This window comes from Gymnoscopelus braueri, assembly GCF_963280865.1.
Source record: "Gymnoscopelus braueri genome assembly, chromosome: 9".
In the NCBI taxonomy this organism is placed as follows: domain Eukaryota; kingdom Metazoa; phylum Chordata; class Actinopteri; order Myctophiformes; family Myctophidae; genus Gymnoscopelus; species Gymnoscopelus braueri.
Window position 1 is genome coordinate 44,905,102 of NC_137610.1, and position 21,190 is coordinate 44,926,291.

Sequence of the window (21,190 nt, forward strand, 5' to 3'; positions counted from 1 at the left end):
GTATTCTCTTTATGTACCTTAGGTCTTGTAAAATCTTGTAAAAATGTTTACAAGATTTTGTTATACCGTTAAAAGAAATGGTTCTTCTTTTGTTGCTGCTGTCTCACTAGGGAGACGATGTGGAATATTGTAGATTAAGACTGTATTGTGAATATGATGCACTACTATGCATACATGTATTGTCTCTCCTGATAATAATAACATTAAAAACAATACAAAAAATATTTACTTTATGTTTTATCACCCTGAAAAATGTATCTAACCACGTCCTCCCTCTTCACAGAAGGAGCAGCGTAATGCCAAGGAGGCGGGGGGGAACTACACTCCAGCTTTGACGGAGCAGGAAGTGTACGCCCAGGTGGCGCGTCTTTTTAAGAACCAGGAAGACCTGCTGTCTGAGTTCGGACAGTTCCTACCCGATGCCAACAGCTCCGTGGTGAGGGTGGCCTCTTCTTCCTCTAAATGTAGCCTATATTTAAACACGGTCATCCATCACCCCTGATGTGAGCAAAAACCAACATAGTAGAAGTTGGAACAACGGAATGTATGTCAGACATTTTAGGCCATCAAAGTCAGTCAGTCAGTTTAATTTACCTCTCTAAATATAGTCACACCTAGCTAGATAAATGCGACCATTTAAATGCCATTACTGTATGTGTATAACCATGCAATAATAGTATTATCTCTCTATGTATCCAATTTGCCTTTAAGTGTATATTATGTATCATTTTTAAGCCAGTATTGTGTATCAAAGCATTCAGTCTCCCTGGTCCTTTGAAACCATAGTACTAATGGTGTTGTCCATGAGCACTAGGACTGCTAATTCTCTATCCTACCAGGACCCCATGTACTCCTGGTTTTCTATCCTTCAATGACCAGTAGTACTGCTGGTTTTCTATTCTACCATGACCACTAGTACTGCTGGTTTTCTATTCTACCATGACCACTAGTACTGCTGGTTTTCTATTCTACCATGACCACTAGTACTGCTTGTTTTCTATGCTAACATGACCCCTATTTTGGTGCGGGGGGGGGGTTACCTACCAGGACCACTAGTACTACTGGTTTTCTGCTGGTCCTACTTACAAATTGATAGTTTTACCTAGTGTCCTTGTCATTCTAGCAGTTTAATAAGAGCCTCCTATCCTAACTGTTAGGTGCATTTGGCAGTGACTGAACAGCACCCGGGTACCAGCTGCAAGACCACTTTGGTCAAGGGCATTGGCTGGAATATGATCCTAGCACGCAGGTCTTTGAAATCATCTGGTAGGACAGAAAACCAGTGGTACCGGTGGATGTGGAGGGCCAGTGTTGGTGACCACTGGACCACCGTCTGTCCAGATATCCTTCCTTATACTGGTGTCTTGTGTTCCATGCAGCTTCTGAGTAAGACCACAGCAGAGAAGGTGGAGTCAGTTCGTAACGACCACGGAGGAACAGCCAAGAAGCTGCAGCTCAGCAAACAGCGACCCAATCAAAATGGCTGTCCGATCAGACGCCACCCACTCGCTGGGCCCACACCGCCTGTCAAGGTACAATAACCGTTTTCCTTGATTTCCTTGACAAATATATACATTTTAAATATAAATTAAAAAGAATATATTCAAACGGTCTTCCCTTTTTCCCATGGTTCCTTTCTGCAGAAGAAGCCCAAGTTACTGAACATGAAAGATTCCTCTGTGGCAGAAACCAGCAAACATGGACTCGGAACAGAAACCCTTTTCTTTGAGAAGGTGAGTTTGAGTTTATGTTTTTTTAATTTTATTTGTTTCACCTTAAATTCAACATAAAGCTTTATTCTGAGGCCGGTTCACTCCTCTTCACTTTTTTACCATCGTCTACAGGTGGCAGTAGAGGTACTGTGAGTGAATGTGTATATGTTGACCACCACATTATATGTTGACTAAATATGAAAATACAAAAATAAAATATCAATTATTATTACCCCAATAAGAAGTAAGGTATTATTTTGCACACTATAAAACTTTGGAAGGACTCTGGTGTTTCGGTGCAGCAGTAACAGACTAGTTTGTGCATCAACCTCATGATCTCAACATCCTTAGGCTAGAATGAGTCACCTCCCCTGCTTGCCCATATCCTGCTGTCTAAATTAAGCAATAACATTTCAAATGTGACTCTGTTGTTCAGCATATTTGTTTGTGTTGCAGGTGCGTAAAGCATTACGGAGTGCTGAGGCCTATGACAACTTCCTGCGGTGTTTGTTGATCTTCAACCAGGAAGTAATCTCCAGAGCTGAACTGGTGCAGCTAGTGCTGCCTTTCCTGGGGTGAGTACTGAGTAGTAATACTCTTATATACATGATAGAATAACAGGACATTAAACTAACTTTTGTCCACCAATCACAATGGCTGCAAGTAAAAACACTTTTATTTTGTCTCTCTAAGGTGAGTTCAAACATCAGTACAGAATGCCTGGAAATTTTAATTTAATTCTACAACAAAATTATGAATCTGTAGTCTTCTGTATTTTATATTGTGATATATTTGTTGTGACAGAGTGACATGTAGTTGACAGCAATATTATCCAGTCACTGTCAGCGTAGATTTTGATAATGAGACTTGCACTATTATTTATTCATCGTCTCCTAGGAGAAATGCAATTTAGTTTTTTATGCTTGCATACAAAAATGATAAATAAAGGAATCTAATATAAGTAGCATAGAGACCTTATGTTCCAGCTTGATATATTTTTGGTGTTCACTTGGCAGGCACATCAGATGGTGATAATCACAGTGTATCACTCATTCTGTATATCCCTTAATCCCACTTGTAGAAAATTCCCTGAGCTGTTTAACTGGTTTAAGAACTTCCTGGGTTATCGGGAGATGTCGTCCCACATCGAGCCATACCCCAAGGAGCGGGCAACCGAGGGCATCGCCATGGAGATTGACTATGCATCTTGTAAGAGGCTAGGCTCCAGCTACAGAGCTCTGCCTAAGAGCTACCAGCAGCCCAAATGTACCGGCAGAACACCTCTCTGCAAGGAGGTGAGACCAGCAATCACTTAATTTTATAGTACACCATACAGTTCAAGAGTTGAATGCCAAAACATGAAATGGCCTGTTATAGCGCCACCATGAAGCTGGTTTAAGAAAATTAGAGAGGGAGGTGGTTCTTCCTTGGCATACTGGGAGTGTACGTGTTAAGTTTCTTGCCGAGTGGTCCAGCGGTGCCTGAGATTCGCTGCTGACAGACAGACAGACTCACTAGAGTGAAAACATAATTCCTCGCCTTCGGCCATTCCGGCCTGGCAGGGATACAAAAATAATCTTTTAAAATCAAATATAAACAAGTTGTCAGACCTATTGTCTCCATGTTCCTGTTGTTTTCCAGGTTCTTAACGACACCTGGGTCTCTTTTCCCTCCTGGTCTGAGGACTCCACCTTCGTCAGCTCCAAGAAGACCCAGTATGAGGAACATATCTACAGGTGTGAGGATGAACGCTTCGAGGTGAGACACCACTGCTGCTTTTATAAAGGAGACTGAGACACTCTTTTCTAGGGAAGCTGAGAGGGATACTATGTAGGAGAGACATAAGGCCCTGTACTACGAAGCAGGATTTGGGGTTAGTCAAGTAACTTCAGGTTTAACTGTAGCTTTTCAGAGTTACGACGGTATTTCACTTCATCCTAGGGTACATTGGCATTGTAACTTAGGCCTTGTTCAGAACTTCTGACTGGCAGCCCAAGTCTGATTTCCTATATCAAGATTGGAGTCAGACCAATCTGATTACAATCTCGATAGGACAAAAATCTGAGCAAAATCCTTTGGCTTTCCCTGGCGATTTTCTTATATGAGACATATAGATTCTCATCAGAGGAAGTGTGTTATCTGTCAGCTTCTTAAGCCATGAGCTGTTGGCTGCATGCAATATCAAAGCCATTTACATACTCTACTGTATGACCACAGTGGAAACACTGGGGCCACAATGCAAACAAGCCCCTAGGACTTTTTGTGTTATCCTTTGAACAATCATTGTAAAATCGTTCCACTTTACTGTTTACAAACTGTTAATAATAAGAAAGTAAGCCTACTTACCGCTTCGAATTACGTTTTTAACATATGAATTTCTTAGTTGCTCCTAAATCCAGCTGAAAGAATAAGGCAAAAATCAGAGCTCAAGTTATAATCCGAGTTTTATGGGGGTCTCTAGAATAAGAGCAAAAAATGAGAGTCCTGCACACTGTCTTCACTTACAAAAATGTATTAATGGGGATACAACGTTTCGGTCACTTGGACCTTCATCAGGCATAGGTTTTATGCCTGATGAAGGTCTGAGTGACCAAAACGTTGTATCCCTATTCCCTATTAATATTTTTTTGTAAGTGAAGACTCCCACACCTGTCCGTCTCCGTAGGTGTGCAAAAGGGCTTTTTCTTCTGAGGTCTCTAGAATAACAAACGTTGGGGGCAGAAATAAATAATAGGCTAAAGGGTGTGCTTTCTGTGAGAGTGAGAGAGAGAGAGAGAGAGAGAGAGAGAGAGAGAGAGAGAGAGAGAGAGAGAGAGAGAGAGAGAGAGAGAGAGAGAGAGAGAGAGAGAGAGAGAGAGAGAGAGAGAGAGAGAGAGAGAGAGAGAGAGAGAGAGAGAGAGAGAGAGAGAGAGAGAGAGAGAGAGAGAGAGAGAGAGAGAGAGAGAGAGAGAGAGAGAGAGAGAACACAGAGCAGGCCACTACTTGCAACAATAGTAGATTTACAACCCAATGCTGCCGGAGAGCTGTGCTTTCATCTAGTATTATGCTAATACAGGAATCAAGTGATTTGACATTAGAAATACATGTATTTTTCCTCTTTAGTGCAATGTGCTCTACAATCTGGGCACATGAATTAGTTGTACGAACGCTTGTTTTCTATTGTTGTATTGTTTATTGGATCTTGTTTAGTCGATACACTTATTTGTTTTAGCTCATGCTCATTTGATTTAGCTATTTTGTCTCATCTGTTTAAGGAAATAAGTAGCTGATATATTGCACTTTTACCTTAGCGCTAGGTATACTCTTGGTTGCTTGTTTTTGCAGAAAATGCACTAAAGACTTCTGGTGATTAGTAGTTTTCGTTCCCTACCTATGTTGAATACACTTATTGTAAGTCGCTTTGGATAAAAGCGTCTGCTAAATGACTAATGTAATGAATGATCGGATCATTGAGCTGGGCTAACTGTCACACCATTCACCTTAAGTTTAATAACGGGATTCAAATTGGCCATTCGGATCATATCTTATTTGCGTTTATATTATTTGTTGTGTATTTGGCAGCTGCAACCGAGTTTCTTTTAGCCTGGAATATGTATTTGAATTGTTCGTATTTGTCAAAAATTATAGTTTGTATAGTCTGTTAACCATATCCTCTGCTGCCAGTAGATTTGTCCACGTTTGTGATTGGTCATATACTGCAAACACTGTCCCTTTTATGTGAACTTGCCCATACCTAGATTGGGAAATCCTGGGTTGACATACCAAGTTGACCACCATCTTCGCAAGACTAATTAGCGTGGTTGAGGTTGTTGGGGTCAGTGAAGCCACATAACGAAAATATATCCTGGGCATGTTGAACCTGCTTCGTAGTACAGGCCCCAGGCCACAATCCATATTCCTGGATACATCATAACAATGACAAATTGTGTATTTAACTCCCATGTAGTTGGATGTGGTTCTGGAGACAAACCTGGCCACCATCCGTGTCTTGGAGACAGTCCAGAGGAAGTTGTCTCGTATGTCTGCAGAAGAACAGGCCAAGTTCAGGCTGGACAACAACATGGGGGGTTCGTCTGAGGTTGTCCACCGCAAAGCCATCCAGAGGATATACGGAGACAAGGCCCCTGACATCATAGATGGACTGAAGAAGAATCCAGCTGTGTCTATACCCATCGTGCTGAAAAGGTAAGAATTGATGACAGTATTTTACCATTTCTGAAGTTCACAAAGGTGCACGAGACTGCATGTTCATCCGCTACAGTGTGATTGTGCTGCACTGGGAGAGTCCAGAGTTTAAAACTCTTCCTTCTCCTGTCAGATTGAAGACAAAGGAGGAGGAGTGGCGAGAAGCACAGCGAGGCTTCAACAAGATATGGAGAGACCAGAATGAGAAGTATTACCTCAAGTCTCTAGACCACCAAGGCATCAACTTCAAACAGAATGACACCAAAGTGCTTCGTTCCAAGACGCTGCTCAATGAGATCGAGAGCATCTATGATGAAGTGAGTGTTTATGTGTTCACCACAGCAGAGTATCATCAGCGTTTCGTATCATTTTTATTTTTCGTTTGTTTGTTTGACCAATTATGCTCAACTCAAACTCAACTCAAATTTTATTTATAGAGCACATTACAATGACCTGAAGTCAACCAAAGTGCTGTACGACACAGCAAATATAAGACAATAGTAAAATTCATACAGTGAAAAATACAATACAAAAATACAAGAACAAGAAATCTTGTGAAAACATTGCTATCCTGCTAATTTGAAAGAATCATCCTGTGCTTCCTGATGATATCCTTGTAATATCAGAACAAAGAAATTGTGACCATGTAACTATTTGTATCACTAATATTTTCCTTATTTTCCCTAATAAAAACATTAAAACACAACATAAATCAATGTGCTTCTGAATATGATCAATTGAATGTCCTTTTTTTGTCTCTTCCCCATCAGCGACAGGAGCAGGCATCAGAGGATAACCTCTCAAGCCCAGTGGCCCTCCCGCCTGGCGGGCCCCACCTGACGCAAACTTACGACGACCCTCAGATCCTGGAGGACGCGGCGTCGCTGATCATCCACCACGTCAAGCGACAGACGGGCATCCAGAAAGACGACAAGTACAAAATCAAACAGATCATACATCATTTCATCCCAGACATGCTGTTTGCCCAGCGGGGAGATCTGTCCGACGTGGAGGAGGGGCCGGACGACGCAGACGAAGACGAGGAAGACGAGGAGACGAACCTTGAAGGCGGGAGTGGTGGCACGTTGTCCAAGAAGCCCCATAACGGCGTGGCGAGTGGAGGCGGAGGCCGCAGCCCGTCCAAGGCATCCAAGCTGCTGTTCAGTAACTCTGCGGCTCAGAAGCTCCGCGGCTGCGACGACGCCTACAACCTGTTCTACGTCAACAACAACTGGTACATCTTCCTGCGCCTCCACCAGACGCTGTGCGCGCGCCTCCTGCGGCTGTACGCGCAGGCAGAGCGGCAGATGGAGGAGGACGCACGGGAGCGGGACTGGGAGAAGGAGGTGCTGGGATTAAAGCGGGAGAAGAACGACAACCCGGCCGTCCAGCTAAGACTCAAAGAACCCAGTGAGTTACAACATGGTCCTCCCTTTACATGTTAAGCCCTCTATTTAACGATACTTGAAATTGTCATTTGTATTGACTTTCCTAACTTGGTGCACAAATATAGCTTTATTTTTGTACTGCATCTCCTCTGTGCTGAAGCCAAATCTTCTTTTCATATTTAAGACAATGGCTTATGCCAGGCGATCATTTGTTTATCGCATGGCCATAGCCTTAGATATTCACAATGATGAGAAAATAATATTGGATCAACATTTTAATTTGATGAATAGATTAACATTGCCATCAATGAGGAGCTGCTCCAGTGCACCAAATGGTAGACCCTTCGGGACAGTGTGGGGGAACATAGCTGTTTCTCCTGGCTACTGGCCTTAGCCCTTGTTGGTATGCCAGTATGTGAACCATCAAAGGTCACTAGCTGTCACTGGCTGTTGCCCGCTCTGCGTTTTGGTTTATTTGTGCCCGGCCTGCCTTACATGTGAGAGGTTATTATTATTATTCTATGTTTTCTCTGCCTTGATGGTCTCTCTTGTGTTTGTCTCCTCCCTCTAGTGGACATAGAGGTGGAGGACTACTACTCAGCATTCCTGGAGATGGTTCGTAACCTGTTGGATGGGAACATGGAGACGTCGCAGTACGAAGACTCTCTCAGGGAAATGTTCACCATCCACGCCTACATCGCCTTCACCATGGACAAACTGGTCCAGGGCATCGTCAGGCAGGTGAGCATCCAGCCTTGAAAGTGTTTTTTACAGTGTGGCGGTCGGCCAAGCCACCTGGCACAGGGTTTTTCTTTATGTATGTCTTTCCTCTCAAAAGTAGATCAATCACAACTCATGCCATTACGTAGGTCACGCCTCGCAAAACAGAAGTACCTTCAGCCACAATAGTCTGATAATGCGTAGTAAAATTAAAGTGAAACTAAAGAGCTTGAAAGTTGGGTCTGTTACACCAATGTTCTTCTTGTCAAGTTTTGAGGCACTTAACTCATTCAGTGCCCAGCTTATTTATGGAATTTGGGCTCTGAGTGCCACAACCAAAATTCATTGTAAAAAAAAGTGCTTAGGAGCCGAGATACAGCCTTTTTCAGTAAGAAGTTAAACAAAGAGTGAATGGAGCAGCACATCTTCAAATCATCATATCTTGGGTTCTGATTTTTTTTTTTTCATTGGACGTCTTAGACGTTCTGTGGCACTCAGGGCTTATATTAGCGGACGTCTTAGACGTCCAGTGGCACTGAATGAGTTAAAGGTAGGGTAAGTGATATTTTTGGGTATTTTTTTAGTTTTTGTTAAAAGGTTTAAGTACTATATTCTGATAGTAATCATTGCTACAGAGCGTTAGTTCGGTCACAGGGGTCTCTCCAGCTCTTTAGTAAACAGAATATAGTACATTTTCAGGTAGGTGACAAAATCTAAGCCAATCAGGAGAGAGCACTGAAAATGCATTTTCTGTTTAATAAAGAGCTGGAGAGACATGGGAGACTCCTTTTACTGGACATACACTCTATAGCAATGAGTGCTATCAGAATATAGAGATATTTAACACTTATTTTAACCAAAGTAAATCACTTACCCTACCTTTTAAAGGTAGGGTAAGTGATTTGCAATTATTCAAATAATTGCAAAATGGGTCTATGTTCTGATAGTGCTCGTTACTATAGAGTGTCCTGTCCATATAAAGAGTCTCCATGTCTCTCCAGCTCTTTATAAAACAGAAAATGCATTTTTGTTTCAGTTTCAGTTTAATTTCAATTTTATCCAATCAGGATAGAGAACTCAATCAGGATATAGATTAAACAAGTGAAATTGGAAGTGATGACACTAAGAAATGAGCAGGCAAAATTGGAACTGGAACTCTATAAAAATGAAACTTAAAAATGGGTACTTTCTCCTGATTGGCTGAGATTTTGACACCTACCGGAAAATGTATTTTCTGTTTATTAAAGAGCTGGAGAGACATGGAGACTCCTGTTACTGAACAAACACTCTATAGCAATGATTACTATCAGAATATAGTGCTTTAACCTTTTAACAAAATACTTTTTGTTTTAACCCAAATATATCACTTACCCTACCTTTAAGTATTTCTAAAGATCGCTATTTACATTTGGCCAAATGAGGCGTAGATCGTCACCACACTAGGACATACACACAAGCAGCCAGCCTATAGTGCGGCTTCACCACTGTACACTCCGTTGTGGTTTGTGCAGCTTCATTCACAAACTGTACACATTCATTCATTCATTCAGAAAATACCTACGATTTTCCCATGTAATGCTTCTCCCATCCTATCCCTCCCTCGCCCGTGCTCTCTTCATCTCTCCCGCTCTCTCCAGTTGCAACACATGGTGAGTGATGAGGTCTGCGTCCAGGTGACAGACCTCTACCTATCAGAGAGTGGCAGCGGGGCCACGGGCGGGGCCATGTCCACACAGGCATCCAGGAGCCCAGCAGAGGCCTTCTATCAGAGGAAGGCAGAGCAAGTGATGTCTGACGAAAACTGCTTCAAGGTAGGACAACATTTACCAATTCAGTAGATATATTTTTTATGAACTTTTAGAGGAGACATTCAATATCAAGACATCGAACCGTGTAGTTATTCAACAAAAGATGGTGCTGTTCCAAATATTTCTCTCGCTCTTTCTCTCCTTCACTCCTCTAGTTGATGTTTCTGAAGAACAGAGGTCAGGTCCAGTTGACCGTGGAGCTGTTGGACACAGAGGAGGAGAACTCAGTCGAGCCAATGGAGTCTGAGGTGAGCGGTCAGCCAGACAACACTGCCTCAAACCAACAGGGAGAGAGTTCTGTCCAATCCCAGTTCTGTGACTGGAAACAACCTCTACATTCAGAGCACCATCATCCATCCAACATACACCTGTCTGGCGTGTCATTTTGACTGAACACCCCATGATGGTGTGTGTTGACTTGTAATCTGCATTGGCTCGGTTGGTACGGGGCACAAAAACAATTATGTGCTGTCAGGTCAGAAAGAAATGACTTATGTTATTTTACATTAATGCAAGTCTACCAAAACTGCCAAACCACGACCCCTCTACGGTCACAGAATTTGCTACAATAGGTTAGGTTACCAATTGGAGTGTAACAAATGTCAGTTGTTACACAGTCCTTCTGGAGCATTAAAGAGGCCAGACACATCGGTTCATCTCCCTGGGGCTTAGACACTCCCTTTGTCCTAAATTTTATTAGGACAAATAAATATTGCCCTGACTCACGGATTTATGCATATGAAAGAAATCTGAAAAAAGTCCTTCTACTGAAGTGAGCCATTACAGATGCGAAATATTTCCCCAAAAGCCGAAGGTAGGATGCACTGAATATCGGTAATATTTATATTAGTAATTTAGTATTTCTTGGTTCTTATCCCAGCAAGCACAGTCAGGACCCGGACCAATCAGTGACGTCTCGATTGGGGCTAGATCAAGTCAAACCAAGACAAGTCAGATCTGGCCCAGAATATCACCTGATTTCAACCAAAATTAATCCTGACCACAAAAACGTCACTTCCAGGACGTCATCTAAACACATTTCTCATCACCCAAAATTGCTGTCCAAATGTCCATATGATGTCCCGGTGATGACGTCCTGTAAATGACGTAAAGATCATCCCCATATGGGCTGTGATCTGGCCTAGTCCTGAACGTCACCGGGGTGATGACCGGGCGTCATCATAACGTCATCATGACGTCAGTGCTTGCTGGGATATATTCATATTTTTGGGATTCGTCATGCTGCGGAACAATGGGGAAAACAAGACAACGGTTAAAATATGTAAAAGAGAGAGACATGACAGGATACGGGAATAATGGTTTTATGAGGTGCAGATTTCCAAATTGGAAAGACTCATTGGGTCAGGTCGGTTGGAAGGTGGATAATTGATGTGTGTGGACTGGCTGATTTCAGAACTGACCCATGCATAACTGCTGCACACATGCTGCCAAGTCTGTTTTGAACACCCAGTGACAACAGAACAGATTCCAGTACACGCTCCAGTTCACGTTTACAAAAAATATACCAAACGCGTGTTGCTATTTACGTCTATGTGAGGTTTGTGGTGAAGCTGGTAGATTGTTAACGGAATGATTGTTGTCTTATAAGAGATTGTTTTGTGTGTTATTTTTTCAGCGTTGGTCTGATTATGTGGGGCGCTACCTAAACTCCGACTCTACGTCTCAAGAGGTCAGGGACCACCTGGCCCAAAAACCTGTCTTTCTACCCAGGTAAGATGTTCTTATCACCTTGGAGTGGAGAAAGGCCAGTATGATCCAAGAGAATGGTGCAGAACTCCCATTTCTTATTGGTTACAGCTGTAGAACTGAGAAATCTGCTGTGTATTAAACGGCAGAACATTATTGCCACAAAAATGTAAAAGCACAATGGACCTCATTGAGAAGACAGAGGTATTATACAGATAAACAAATTAGCTCATAAACATTGCTCACAAAAACAGTAGACCTACTAATCGCTGTCAAAAGAGTGCAAACTATTCCTATTAGCGTTCCACTTCCTACTATGGGGTGAACATTTGGCAAAAATAGCTGATCTGCAATCGCAACATTTTGAGCTTTTAGATCGGCTATTTTTTTATTTGGTGTAGCCTAGAGGGGAAAAAAATATTGAGCCCTGGAGCACCCCATGTAAATATAGGGTTCAAGAGGTTAAAGGTTATTAAAACATAAATAGAACACAAACAGAATTGATCCAAAGTTTTGAAGGTCGGACCTAGTTGGCAGCCCTACTTTTAAATGTCTCGTCAACAAATCCTGGATGTACCTCCTGTTTGTATCCAGGAACCTGCGTCGGATCAGGAAACACCAGAAGGGCAGAGAGCAGCTGGACAAGGAGAGCGGAGATGGAGGGAAGAAAGGCCTTGACAAGGAGAAGATGGAATGCATGTTTAAGCTGAACTCATACAAGATGGTGTACGTCTTCAAGTCTGAGGACTATATGTACCGACGCACCGCCCTGCTCAGAGCACAACAGGTACAACAACCCAGCTCACCCACCCCCCTGGCCCTTTTATTAAACATTTTGTCTCGGTCTCATTTGGAAAGAAACATCCTAGGTAAATCATTTTTTTAAATAAACTAGAGGTTCGGGCCACTATGCGGGCCTCACACCTAAGTTGCACGGCCGATCCGACCAACATGTCTGAGTCATAGTGTCGGGGTCTTTGTCAGAGTACCCGCTGTACCCTGTATATGGAGATGTCTGTTTCTGTGTCTACCTGTGTCCCTTTTTATGCCCATATATGGAGATATCTGTGTCTGTCAGTCTAGTCCCTTCAATGCCCATTTATGGAGATCCCTGATGTCATCAGCTCATATATTGGAATTCACATATATAGTATGGGCATCTTGGTTGGCTCGGCGGTTTTGGACAACTGGATATCCGAACTACTCGGCAGACGGCAACGGGCACCGCACTCCCTTTGAAGTTGGTTGGTCCCATAAATGCACATGACCATATATGGGTATAGTGGTCGGCTCTGTGGCTCTGGACACCGGATCTCTGTATATGGAAATCGCTGATGTCATCAGTATATGCCCATATATGGGCATGCCCCCTTTTGTCCCCATATATGGAGTTGACTGATTTGTTTGCGCCTAATCTCTCAAGAACATGATTCAGCGCTGCGCTTAAATCTGTCGGTAGCCGTGTCGACAACCCATGCACATTGGCTACAAGTGGGCGTGCCATCAGATCAGGAAGCAAACAAGTGGGCTTATAACCAAAACGATTCATGTTCTTTAGGAGAAATGGTGTTAGTGTTCCGTGGACAAATATTGTTAGTGGGAATGAAAACATAGTCGCACCACCGGAAGTGGAAGGCTGAAGGCAGAAGGCAGACCAAAACCCCGGTTTCCCTGAGCACGGGTCCTCCGTACAGCTCCGCCCAGAGTCAAATGAACAAGTGAAAAACAGCAGAGGGCGCTGTTTTTCCTTTTTATTTGACGATGGGTTCCCAGATTGGTTTGCGCCTGATGCTATGATGACACATTGAGGTTAGACAACACACTCCCTATTTGGGCGTAGCTTCATTGGTAACTCCTTATATGGTTATGGCTGAGTCATAGTGAGCGTGAAGACGTGATCCGCCTGCCCGCCGGCCGGTCCACCCTTAAGCCAATTTTTTAGGAAACATCAAGTGGTTCCTTGGCTGTATAGGATATCCCAAAAGGCTGTGAGGTGAGGCCTGAAGAATCTTCTGGTTATTTTAACTCTATAAACGCCATTGACTCGAAAACGCGTCAATAACTACTTAATCCACCCACGCCATTGACGCGTTTGACGCGTTGGATTTGCGTTCATTGTTTAATCTCTGATCGCGCTATGCTGCTTAAAATTCAATGTTATTCTCGAGTTCCACTTACTTCACCCATATCTGCATCCGGTTTCATGTCCTGGGTTCCGTTTCCGGTTTTTGATTATTTTCCCCCGGTCATTTCGTCCAAAATAGGTAAACAAACGGTTTTTCACACGGTATGACGGACAAACGGACAGTTTCTCTTCTATAATCTATGGTCTGGGTGACGATCAGTCATCGCCGTCGTGTATCACAACGTAATTTTGACGATCAAAACAATCTGGGAGGACGTCACATCCGTTTTCATGGTTTTCCCTGTCTAATCGCTCAAGAAGGGTGAGAGAGACACCAGGAGCTGATCAAGCTATCATGTGCTGCTCTCTGGTGGCGGATTTGTGCGGCGTCTTTAAAAAACAGTCTGATCAATTATTTTCATGAAAATTTTCAAAATATAAAAATAAAAAAAACACGAAAATTGCTGGCAATGGGGGAGTACTTTATGAAAATACTCTGGCAGTCAAAGAGTTAATAGATAGTTTGGTAGCACTTGCTATGCATCCTATGTGTATAACGCATCATGAACATACTTATAATGCATTATAGTCTGCTCATAACCCTGTATAATCAGATTTATAAGAGCTCATAAATACTCATAATGCTTTATAACCATAACCATAACACATTATAAAGCTTGTTATAAAGACTTATAAGTTCAAGTATAAATACATTGTATTATGCTTATAACACTTGATGATTACAGTTATAAATATTCATAACAACGTATAATGCAATCATAACACATTATACAGAATGTTATAATGACTTATAATGTCAAGTATTATAATACTTCATAATTGCTACCCACTTGGTAACACTAGCTATGCAATCCAAAATGTATTCTCATAGTTATAATCCATTATAATTAATCCTTTATTACCACTGTCATAATGCATTATAAGTGATAATAAGGCATTATAACAGTGATTAAAATGCGTTATGACAGTGAGTATAAGGCATTTTAGACGTTATAATACAGCATTATTAAATGATCAGAAAGTAACAAATGGCCACTTATAATAACTTATGATCATAGTTTAATGCATTATAACAGTAATTATAATGCATTATAACAGTGATTTAAAGGCAATAAAAATGTAATAATACCACCTTATAAAATGATCATAATGTCACAAATATTCACTTTATAATAACTTATAATCACAGTATAACGCCTTATAAGTGATAATAAGGCATTATAAACTTGATAATAAAGCCTTATAAAATGATCATAAAGTAACAAATGACCACTTATAATAACATATAAATCGTAGTATAATGCATTATAATAATGCATTATAATGGTTATGACACATTATAACAGTGATAATAAAGCATTATCAATTGATTATAATGGATTATAACTATGAGAATTAATTTGGGATGCATAGCAACTGTTACCAATTTGGCAGCAATTATGAAGTATTATAACACTTGATACTTATAAGTCATTATAAAAGGCCTTATAATGTCTTATGGTTATAAAGCATTATGAGTATTTATGAGCTCTTATAGATATGATTATACAGGGTTATGAGCAGATTATAATGGCTTATAAGTATGTTCATGATGCGTTATACACATAGGATGCATAGCAAGTGCTACCGATAGTTTAATTTGGACTTCCTTAGCCTCAGCTTCATCTCCCAAATAAAAATAATTACAAATAAAAACAACCTCAAACCAAAAAGTTAAAGCTGCAACAATCGATTCCTGACGTTTGTTTTCCTCTCTCTCTCTCTCTCCTTTCCAGTCCCATGAGAGAGTGAGCACGCGTCTGCACCGTCGCTTCCAGAACTGGGTGGACGTATGGGCGAAGGATAACGTGACCCACAACATGGCCGCCGACACATCTAAGTGGCTGATGGGAGAAGGTCGGGAGGGCCTGGTGCCCTGCGTCACCACGTGCCACCCGGAGGTCCTTAATTTCGTGAACATCAACAAGTACCATGTCAAGTACAGCCCCCCAGCCAGCAAAGCGCCGTAGTACACAGCCCACCACAAACACGAACACCGCAGGGGGGCGACTGAACTTTTTTTTTAAAGGAATTGGGGGGAGGGGGACCCAGAATCTACAAAGCACCGCATTCTGGTGACCAGGAAACTCCCAGCGAGGAGAAACACAGACACATGAGGGTGAAATAGTAATCTTTTGAGGGGGAGGGTGGTCTCTGGAGGACCTGGGGGTGGAAATGACACAAAACACACACTTGGGAATTGTCCCATGTGGGGTGGGAAGGTTCTCCAGATGTTTTTTTATCATGACCAACACGGAAGCACAAACGTTAAGCTAGCTACCGTGTATGTATGTTTATTCATTTGTTTGTTTGTTTGTTTGAGTGTTTGTGTTATACTCCATGGCGGCAGGATGTCTTGGTTTTTTTATACCAGCATTTTTAGCTGGGCCCACTTTGGGTTGTCTTGTTCTCCTTCAACTGGGCCATTCGGTGCCAAACCTTAGGAACCGTCACAATACCACTCACTAAAGCTCCTCCCCAGCACACAACAACAACAGCACAGACGGAACCATACGCTACACTATGAAATGTCTTTATAGGAAACTGTGGCCCAGCTGTCCTGTTTAGAAGCTGTTATATGAATTATTTTATGTGTTTTTATCTTCACGTTCCAATTGCAAATTCATGAATGTTCCAGAACAGGGTTTCTCAACCCTGGTCCTCAGGGACCCCTAGTACTGGTGGCATTCTATCCTACCTGCACCCCTAGTACGGCTGGTTTTCTATCCTACCAGGACCACTAGTACTGCTGGTTTTCTATCCTATCAGGACCCATAGTACTTCTGGTTTTCTATCCTATCAGAAACCTTACTACTACTGGTTTTCAATCCTACCAGGACCTCTGGTGCTACTGGTTTTCTGTACAACCAGGACAACTACTACTGCTGGTTTCTATCCTTCCTCTAAAGTTCATTACACTCACCTGGTGTCCTTGCCATTCAGCAGTCTAATCAGGGACCTCGGACACCAGATGAATGCAGTTAACTTCCCTTTAGTATAGGAAGCCAGCAGCTACAGGGGTTCTGCGAGGACCAGGTGAAATCTTCAGACTCATTCTTAACTCGCCAAACGCAAGAAATGAACTTTTTTGCTGGTATGAAGAATGTCATTTAAGATTCAACATGCTTGTTGCAAGTAGATCCCACATCCAGAGCTAAAGACAAACACGTCATGGATGTTTTTTTATTTTTATTTTGGACCAGCATTGTTTAATACTCTGCCTTCACAACAAGAGCCCCATTAGAACAAGTAAGTCTTTACACCGATAATTCAAAACAAAATCCCTATTCAAACAAAGACCCAGGGTTCATTTCCTACAGTATAGTGTTTTATCACAGTATATATGGTTATACTGCATAGTGTTATACTACATAAGTGATTATAGAATATATTTTGACGGACAAGTGCACTTAACCAGAAGGGAAGATGTACCTTATTTCATAGTTTTCGTTGTTTTCCAAAGTGCTGGTGAGGAGCTCGGACAAGGCTGGTCAGAGGTTTTTGTTTTGTGTTTTTTCAAGACGGTGCTGCGTTGAGACAAAAACTCAATTCTGCATCATGGTCACTAAACCAGAATCCTTTCTGAAAAATCTAAACGGCAGCATTATGATGACAGAACACGCCTGAGTGCCAAACAGTGTTGTGGGTATGGAGGGTACCAGGGAAACAAAGCACTGTTGCATTTTATGTCTAAATATATATATATATTTTCTGCCTCCCTCCTCAAGACGCCTGTTTCCACTCAGACTGTAAAATTGTACAGCTCTTATGAATAATGTCATGGCATTCTATAGTATGATTTGTATTTTGTTGTGTATATATTATATATAGATCTATAAACACACACACACAGGATTCTGTCCGCCCTGATGTCTAACCTGTTTTTAAAAAGTTACTGGCAAATAATGCCTTGTGACTGCCAATACACCAGCTTGTACATACAAATCCCATTTGAGATGTACTGTACACACACACACACACAATCACTTTCTGGATTGTCCTTCACACATGCACACACACTGTAAATAATGTGTACATAGGGTCAGACTTTTTATGACAGTTACGTGTTGTGATAGTTCAGACTTGTGGAACTTTAGTAATGGAACTAACTGAAGTTTAGGACGACGATGTATATGGAAAACGACAAAAGACGACGCAGATTTACTACCGTTTTTACCAAAGGGAGTTGAATATAAAGGAATTTAAACAACACATAACTGTTACCCCCTCTCCCCCTGTGTGCGTGCGGGCGTGTCCCTTGGTTCCTTTTTAAATTTCTGTACTAAAAGAAAAATGAAATGTTTTTTCCCCCCATTGTTTTTTTTTTTTAATGTAGAAATGAATTCAGGTTCCGTTACATTTTTATATTAGAAGAAAACTGATGATTTTGTTTTTTTGATGTGGCCGATGTGTTGATGGTATCACTGTCCCCAGCTCATTTCATCTTGTTTCATAGACACCAGTTGTCTGATGTAATGTTAAAGTCTCTCTTTCTCTCCGTCTCTCTCTACCTCTGTCACTCCTTTTTGCCTTTCTCTACCATCACCTCTCTTCTTACCTGGATAGATTTCTGCTGGAAATTGGATCGCCATATTTTTGATAATGGACAACAGTCACATGAGCATGTGTTTAGCCCCTCCTTTTATTTAGACTTTATTTAAAGTAATAATAAAAAGACATTTGTAGCCTAGTTGTTTGTTCTTGTTTTATTGTTTTTAGACTAAAACGGGTGCCTTGAGTATTTGTGACTAGTGAATACAAATTCACAAGTACACGATAATTATGCTTTGCTTCACTGTCTGTCTGTGTGTGCGTGCGCGCGCGTGTGTGTCTTGGGACCAAATATGCAAACATTTGAGGAAAATACTCCAATTAGCAACAGGTTGCACTTTTATTATGTTATACATTCCCTACACCACGTTCACCACTAGATGGAGACCACGACCACAATTCTTCAATTGCAGTGAAAAATATAAAATCACTTTGTTTTTCCATCAGCTTTCAGCAAGCTCCCTACAAATTAAGGTAGCATTGTGTATAGAACCTACAGTGCAACAAAACACATCACTTAATCTGTGGTTGTTCCGGACATAAATGTCTGAAGAACATTAGTGTTCAAAAGTAGAACAATAAATTACCTCCAATAAATCCAAAAAGCTGTTGAGGGAAGCTACCGGCACCATCAGCAATAACATTTTAAAATGTAATCCTACAAAGAATGACATAAGGCTGTACCTTAAACAATCACCTTAGCCATAGGCCTTCTTCCACAGCAATTCCATGGTGTTCAAACAAATAGCAGGGAACAAGTTGCATAGTAGGCCTTTTGATGTGAACAGTTGCACTCATGAAATTAAGATACTAATCTAAGAGATATTTAATACAGCCAGACCCAGACATGACCATTGAGCTATGGTGGAACATTGATTGATTGATTGATTGATCGATTGATGTACTTTATTTTGTAAGACATGAGAACAACAGTACATGGAAGTACAAATTCACAATACAAGGTCTACTAAACTGGAAGGCTCATATAGCACTAAGCTTGTTTAAAATGAGATCCCCACGCACACAAATCATGATGCACTGAACTCATTCCATCATTTGCAAGGTAGTTAACAAAGGGGGGGGGTTAAAGGGGGGGGGGGTTCACAAAGCCCTTTTGCATGTTTAAGTTCTTGGAGGGCGTGCTTTCTAACTCTTTTGAGGTCCCACTCTCCTAATAATGCCAACACTTCTGCAGTTAGGCTACTGACTCTGAAAGCATCTCTTATTGTCGACACAACAGAGCCTACATTGTCCCAGATATGTTAGGTCTTTTGGTTGGCACTGCCAATGAGCGGCAAATTTACTCACAGAGGGTGAACATGAAGAATCCTCTCTTAAAACTCTCTTGTTCTAACTAATTTGACTAGAGTTAGCAAGTTTTAATGAGTTTGTATGTTTTTCCTACTGGCAGTGTTTTGTGTGTGTGTGTGTGTGTGTGTGTGTGTGTGGGGGGGGGGGGGGGATTATGGTGGCCAAATGCGTCCGTGCAAAACTCACATTGTGCTTTAACAATTTCACACTCGCTCCTTTCCCTCGCAACTTATTCTACTCTGTGGCTCTCTCTTTCTGTGTGACTGTGTGTGTGTGTCTCTCTCTCTCTCTCATCACGATGGAGCTCTGTGTTCATGATGAGGAAGAGGAAGATTAGGCTACCCACAGGCCGCTAATACTCCTCTCCTCTCTTCCATAAAGTCATGTGTTACTCTTACGTAACCACTGCAGTCAGACAACACAATGAAGTTATTAGCCGGTGAAGGAGGCATCGTTTATCTGTACTATCTCTTAACCTTTTTAATTAAATAGTTGTTTTTTTTTGGGTGGAGGCAGGGCATAAGGAGCAGTGTTGTAGCATTTGCCCGAAAACCTGTCACTATCACTGTCAGGGTTGTGGGCTTCCACTCTACCAGGATTGGACACATCCAATCCCCAAATCCTGAGTGTTAATTTAAGTGCACAAATGTGATCAAATGGTCACATTTGTGCATTCTCTGAGTTATAAATGTATCACTTAACGCTGAAGACTTTGCTGTGCATACATTAAAATGTGGGCAATATTTCTGTACCAATGTGCCTGGAGGGAGGTGAAGACTGGATTGAGCCCTAGAAATGTGTCTATTTGAAGGAAGTCTGTCTAATTATGTTCTCCTTCTCTTCTCCTCTGAGATTACAGTTTTATTTGGACATTTGTGACTAAATATATCACAGAGAGGAAGTCATCAGGGACGTCAGATCCACAAAGCACTCTGGGTAATTTAGTGTGACAGCTCTCTCCCACACTTGGCTGAACTTGACCCTTTACCACACTGCTTCAGGCCTGTTTTTTAATCTAATCTGATATTTTACACTAGGATTACTCTATGCTGGAGCTAATTAGATGATGTTTTTTTATTCAGAGCCGAATGACAACATTGTAAACGACCAACTGTTAAGTGGAGGATTAAAGTCACATCACCCAGAAAATAGTGTTACACTTTAAATCCTGGAAGTGAGTTACTATAGCAAGGGAACCCTTTCCAGATTACCAGTGTTTTCTTTACCATACACAGTTTATAATATGGTCTGGTTAACATAAGCTTAAGAGAGTTTCATGTGTTCTATGACATAAATTATACCTGTTGTGTGAGCGCATACCACATAATTACGATTATGGTCTCTCCCGCAGCTGGCCCCTGGTTCAAATACCACCCAAGGCTCTTTATAAGGTCCCCACTGTTCTGGTTATCTTTATTACTGCATTACATGTCATCGTCACCTGTCTCTCTGATCACTGTATTATAGAAGAAATGCCAGAGACAAATAAATAACTTACACCCGTTAATATCCCAACCGTGAATTTTGAAATCATAAAAATGTGCTGATTTGTGTACTTTATCTTGAACCAAATGTGTGAATAAAAGTATTAACGTTTTCTTATACAGAGCTTAATTTCTGATA

The 21,190-nt window shown here is 41.5% G+C and overlaps 2 protein-coding genes across 6 annotated transcripts in view; one reads left to right on the plus strand and one right to left on the minus strand.

Annotated features, from left to right (window-relative positions):
* The window catches only part of sin3aa (SIN3 transcription regulator family member Aa), a 33,386-nt gene extending 14,991 nt beyond the window's left edge, over positions 1–18,395 (plus strand). For 4 of the 5 annotated variants that reach the window (XM_080438473.1, XM_080438469.1, XM_080438471.1 and 1 more), the window contains exons 7-21: positions 284–436; positions 1,380–1,532; positions 1,644–1,733; positions 2,169–2,287; positions 2,794–3,007; positions 3,354–3,470; positions 5,659–5,897; positions 6,031–6,214; positions 6,668–7,307; positions 7,857–8,026; positions 9,643–9,816; positions 9,969–10,061; positions 11,450–11,544; positions 12,115–12,307; positions 15,442–18,395. In XM_080438473.1, coding sequence (XP_080294599.1) covers positions 284–436; positions 1,380–1,532; positions 1,644–1,733; positions 2,169–2,287; positions 2,794–3,007; positions 3,354–3,470; positions 5,659–5,897; positions 6,031–6,214; positions 6,668–7,307; positions 7,857–8,026; positions 9,643–9,816; positions 9,969–10,061; positions 11,450–11,544; positions 12,115–12,307; positions 15,442–15,675 — 2,868 coding nt within the window. In that variant the 3' untranslated portion in view covers positions 15,676–18,395. The remainder of the gene's footprint in view (positions 1–283; positions 437–1,379; positions 1,533–1,643; positions 1,734–2,168; positions 2,288–2,793; positions 3,008–3,353; positions 3,471–5,658; positions 5,898–6,030; positions 6,215–6,667; positions 7,308–7,856; positions 8,027–9,642; positions 9,817–9,968; positions 10,062–11,449; positions 11,545–12,114; positions 12,308–15,441) is intronic. The other variant, XM_080438470.1, reaches the window with a different exon arrangement.
* adpgk (ADP-dependent glucokinase) overlaps positions 1–21,190 on the minus strand; it is a 270,498-nt gene that overhangs the window by 77,560 nt on the left and 171,748 nt on the right. The gene's annotated exons all lie outside the window — the stretch shown is intronic.